Genomic DNA, 5,068 nt, shown 5'->3' with positions numbered 1-5,068 from the left:
GCCCCCGTGCCTGAGCCCCACCAGCTTGTGCCCACTTCTCTGAATAAATACTGCTCTGTGCAACCTGAGGCTGCCCTAGCTTCATCCTTTCTCCACACCCCTTTCGGTACTGTCCCCCAACGCCCTTGATCCCAGCTGGGGGCCTCTGGGTTAGCTGCTATGGGATTTGTACAGCACCTGGCGCAGCAGGGGCAGGGGTATAAAGAGAAAGGGGCCAAAATTGCTGAACATCCCCTCACATGTCTGGGTACTGCCTCCAGGAGCTCCCCCAGTGCAGTGATGCCGGTCTGTAACATCACACCTGCACACACCATGCCACCTCCATGTGAAGAATTGGTGCAAACCCTTGTGGCTTCCTGGCTGCTTGCATCACACCCAGGCCTGGGGCAATCGGCAGGGGTCCCTGCGGGGCCAGTGGAGCTCATGGGGGGCCTTGGAGGGGGCTCAGGGGAGCCATCCCCTCCCCCACCCCTGCAGACGGTCCAAACCAGGAAGTCCTGCACCACCATGGGACTATTTCAGGAAGTGATGTCATTGCTTTGCCCAATCAAGGTTGGCCGTTACCAGGGTGAGGGGGCAGCACTAGGGTTGGGGTGGGACCCACAGGCCTGCCCCCCACCCCATGACACTCCCACTCCCACCTCCTTCCACCTGAACTGAGGAAGACTCACCACGGGCTGTATGGGGCCTATGATAGGTTTACCACACATCCGGGTTTTCCCAGACATGTCCTCCTTTTTGGATCCTCCAATCTCTGTCTGGACACCTTTTTTTAAAATATCAAATGTTTGAGGTTTTGGTCAGCTCAGCTTCAAAGTTTTTCCTTGTGCTTCCCCACTTGCCTTAGCAAGGAGCTGCTTGGGGTTGTGGCGGGGGAGCAGCAGAGGCTGGGGGAGAGGGGGCATCTGGCATGCCGATACCCCCACTGATCCCCCCCCTCCACCCCCCTCTCTTACAGCTGTCAACTCCGCGGAGCTGGTGTGTACTGATGTGAATGCCCGTGGGAGCCTGGTCTCCTGCCCCAGTGGTGAGAGATGGGAGGGGGGCATGTATGGCCCGATGCTGCCATGTCCAGCTCTTCCTTTCTTGAGCCCCTCCCCAACCTACCCAGGGCCCTGTGGGGAAAGGGGGTTCCAGGGATTTGGTAGGGCAGGGGGAGTTTGGAGGAGGGAGGGCAGGGGCCTGATCCTGTGGGGAAGAGGAGGTTCTGGGGTCAGGGGACTGGGGGAAGAGTAGAGGTGGGGCACCAAGGGGCTTGTGGGGATGTGGGATCATGGGGGTAGGAGAGGGACTCTAGGGTATGTGTGTGCTGGGGGGAGGTGAGGGGGTTTGGGACCTGGGGGGTGTCTGGTGGATGTTGGGGGTGCAGGGAGGCTCCAGGGACTTGGAGGGAAGTAACTGGGGGGTTCTGTGATCCCAGGATGGGCTGGGCTGCTGTGGGGGGGTGGGCAGAGGGTCTCCATGTCCTCTGCCCCTGCACTGACCCCTGCTCTCCCCACCCAGGGTTCAAGGCGACAGCCTGCGCCTGTGGCATGGGCTGCGGCTCCTGGGACATCCGCAGTGACACCTCTTGCCACTGCCAGTGCCAAGGAATAGACTGGACCAGTGCCCGGTGCTGCCGTATCCAGCTCCACCGTGCCTGAGCCCCACCAGCTTGTGCCCACTTCTCTGAATAAATACTGCTCTGTGCAACCTGAGGCTGCCCTAGCTTCATCCTTTCTCCACACCCCTTTCGGTACTGTCCCCCAACACCCTTGATCCCAGCTGGGGGCCTCTGGGTTAGCTGCTATGGGATTTGTACAGCACCTGGCGCAGCAGGGGCAGGGGTATAAAGAGAAAGGGGCCAAAATTGCTGAACATCCCCTCACATGTCTGGGTACTGCCTCCAGGAGCTCCCCCAGTGCAGTGATGCCGGTCTGTAACATCACACCTGCACACACCATGCCACCTCCATGTGAAGAATTGGTGCAAACCCTTGTGGCTTCCTGGCTGCTTGCATCACACCCAGGCCTGGGGCAATCGGCAGGGGTCCCTGCGGGGCCAGTGGAGCTCATGGGGGGCCTTGGAGGGGGCTCAGGGGAGCCATCCCCTCCCCCACCCCTGCAGACGGTCCAAACCAGGAAGTCCTGCACCACCATGGGACTATTTCAGGAAGTGATGTCATTGCTTTGCCCAATCAAGGTTGGCCGTTACCAGGGTGAGGGGGCAGCACTAGGGTTGGGGTGGGACCCACAGGCCTGCCCCCCACCCCATGACACTCCCACTCCCACCTCCTTCCACCTGAACTGAGGAAGACTCACCACGGGCTGTATGGGGCCTATGATAGGTTTACCACACATCCGGGTTTTCCCAGACATGTCCTCCTTTTTGGATCCTCCAATCTCTGTCTGGACACCTTTTTTTAAAATATCAAATGTTTGAGGTTTTGGTCAGCTCAGCTTCAAAGTTTTTCCTTGTGCTTCCCCACTTGCCTTAGCAAGGAGCTGCTTGGGGTTGTGGGATGGGGCAGCCTTCAGCCCGGCAGGGTGGTGGGAACAGCCCCAGCAGCTGAGTACAGGTAGGACTGTGGGGGTGGCGGTTTGAGAGCCAGGGCTTTGGAACTGTCTGGGGACCTTAGGGGGTGGGGGTGCACACACACATGCGTGTGTGTATGTGGCAGAGGGGATTTTTTAAAACACCATATTTTGTGTTCCACATCAAATTAGACAAATCAACTCTAAATCATACCGACTGACCAGGAAGAAATCAATTATTCTAGATGACATGTGAGGCGCTGCAACCAGCGAGCATCCTCCATCCCAGCCTCTCACCCTGGGACTTTGGGTACTCCCAGATCCCTTGCCAGGCATCCGATATGCAGGTCCAAGCCCAGGACAGCACCATGCAGTGGCGAGAGCCCAGACCCCCACCCACAGCCAGCCAGGCCCTGCTGCTGCCCCCTCACTGTGCCTCAGTTTCCCCTCCTGCTTAGCTGGGCCAGGGCTGGCCCCAGGCCACAAGCCCTGGGGCTGAACAAACAAGGAAGCTTAGGGCCTGGGTTTTTCCCTTCTTCCTGCCCCCCTCCCCCCCCAGTGTAAGCAGGGGTCGGGGGGGGGGGTGTAACAGCCCGGAGGGCCCCAGAGAAGTTGCCACATCAGCCCAACAAGCACTTAAAAGAGGGAAGGTGGCCCTGGGGCAGCCAGGACCAAGGACCTAGGCATCCAGAGGTGGGTCTGGAGAGGGGGTGCTCTTGAAGCCCCCCACAGGGGCTCTAACTGGCCCTGTTACCATGGGCCAAGGGGCCTTGTGACCTCTCCTAAGTGAGGGTAACCCAGGCAGATCTGGGAGGTGTTTAGGCACCTTGGTATCAGGTGTAGCAAAGGTCTGGGAGGGTCCCAAATCCCCCAGGCACTTGGGCCCACTGGTCTGGGGAGAGTGAGTGTGTTACATCTGGGTGCTGGTGGCAGGGGGCCATTGTGTCCTCTGTGTTCAGGGGCTGTGAATGAGAGCCTGGGGCATGTGTGTGGGTGTGCATGGGAATGAATGTAGTGTGCGCGTACAAATGTGGGTGCACATGTGTGTCTATGTGCACTGCTGGTTGTCCCGAGTCCCCTGCTGTGTGTGCATGAATGCATATGTGTGTGAGTATATGTGCATACATATGTATTTATGTGGGTGGGTGTCTATGTGTGTATGTGTGGGAGTGTGCACATGTGTATTGGTGTATTAGCCTCTGGGTGGGGGGGCACATGTGCTCATGGGTGTGTGTGGTTGAGTGTGTAGGTATTTGTGCATGTATGTGAGTGTTTCTCTGTGTGTCACCCCCTGCTGGATCTTCTGATCCCCATGCTGTGTGTGTTCATGTATGCATGCATATTAATGTATATCTGCATAATACACATATATAGGTTGTGGGTATATGTGTTTATGCATGCGAGTGTGCCCTTGACTGCGTGGGTGTGTGGCACCTTGCCAGGTGAGTTCAGCCCTGCAGGGCATGTGTGCACATATGTATCCAAGGAGGTATGTATCCGGGTGTGTGTATGTGTGTATGTGCCACACCCTGCCAGGTATTCTGAGCTCTGGCTGGGTGCACGTGTGTGTGCTTGTGTGTATGTGTGTGTATGCACGTCTGTGTGTGCATGAACACGTCTGTACAGCTCCTTCCAGGTTCTGAATCCTGTGCTCTATATGAGGGGGCATGCATGTGTGTGTACATGTGCATGTGTATGTGTGTACACATATGTATCTGCATGAATGAGCTGTATATTCTGAGCCCTGTGTTGTGTGTGTGAGTGAGGGTATGCATATGTGCACAGTGTATGTGTGTGTGTGTGTTTGTGTGCGTAAGTATGTGTGTTTCTGTGTGAGTCTTCCCATGTATCTGCATGTCTGTGCTGCCCCTGCTGGGCGTTCGGAGCCCTATGCTGCGTGCCTGTGGGTGGGTGCATACATATGTGGGGGTACGCACTCGTGTGGGAATGTGTATGTTTGTGCATGCACATATGTATGTGTTTGTGCTTGTGTGTGTCCTTCAGCTGCACACGAGCTCTCGCTCCCTTGGGAAGTGGGGGAGGGGTGTCCCTCAAGTGCTCCAGGGCCCCCCTTAATACCCCTCTTATCCCTCTCATGCCTTCTCCCCCCCTCCAAGGACCATGGTGCTGCTGCTGCTGCTGGTGCTGCTGCTGGTGCCCCCAGTTGGGGGGCCAGCCCAACTGTGCCATTGACAGTGTGGTCAACCTCAAGATCCAAGCAGCACTAGCCGGGTACCACCCCACCCCACAGGAGCCAGGTGAGGCTGGGGAGGGTGGGGAGCAAGAGGGCAGGAGAGCAGCTGAGGGGTGCTGGGCCACATCACTCCCTGTGGCTGCTCCATGAGATGCCTCCAGCCCTGCTCAACTGGGGGGAGACACTGCTACCCCCCCAACCCCCCTAAACCTCCTGGCCCCCTTGTTGCAGCAGCCTGGACCCCAAACAGGGGGGCTAGTGCCCCCCCACCCCAAAGAGCCAGGGCCTGGGATGGAGCCAAGGCAGCCCAGCCTCACAAGATGGAGTAAAAGTGCTCCCTGGTGGCGGGGGCTGGCACTGC

The 5,068-nt window shown here is 57.8% G+C and overlaps 1 protein-coding gene across 2 annotated transcripts in view; it reads left to right on the top strand.

Moving 5' to 3' along the window:
* The window catches only part of RETN (resistin), a 3,965-nt gene extending 2,273 nt beyond the window's left edge, over window positions 1–1,692 (top strand). The window contains exons 3-4 of one of the 2 annotated variants that reach the window (XM_025192772.1): window positions 959–1,027; window positions 1,504–1,692. In XM_025192772.1, coding sequence (XP_025048557.1) covers window positions 959–1,027; window positions 1,504–1,643 — 209 coding nt within the window. In that variant the 3' untranslated portion in view covers window positions 1,644–1,692. The remainder of the gene's footprint in view (window positions 1–958; window positions 1,028–1,503) is intronic. The other variant, XM_025192771.1, reaches the window with a different exon arrangement.
* The last annotated feature ends 3,376 nt before the right edge of the window (window positions 1,693–5,068 follow it).

Source organism: Alligator sinensis, unplaced genomic scaffold, assembly GCF_000455745.1.
Source record: "Alligator sinensis unplaced genomic scaffold, ASM45574v1 scaffold1892_1, whole genome shotgun sequence".
In the NCBI taxonomy this organism is placed as follows: Eukaryota; Metazoa; Chordata; order Crocodylia; family Alligatoridae; genus Alligator; species Alligator sinensis.
The sequence above is the reverse complement of the archived record's forward strand: the minus strand, read 5'-3'. Positions and strand labels throughout refer to the sequence as shown.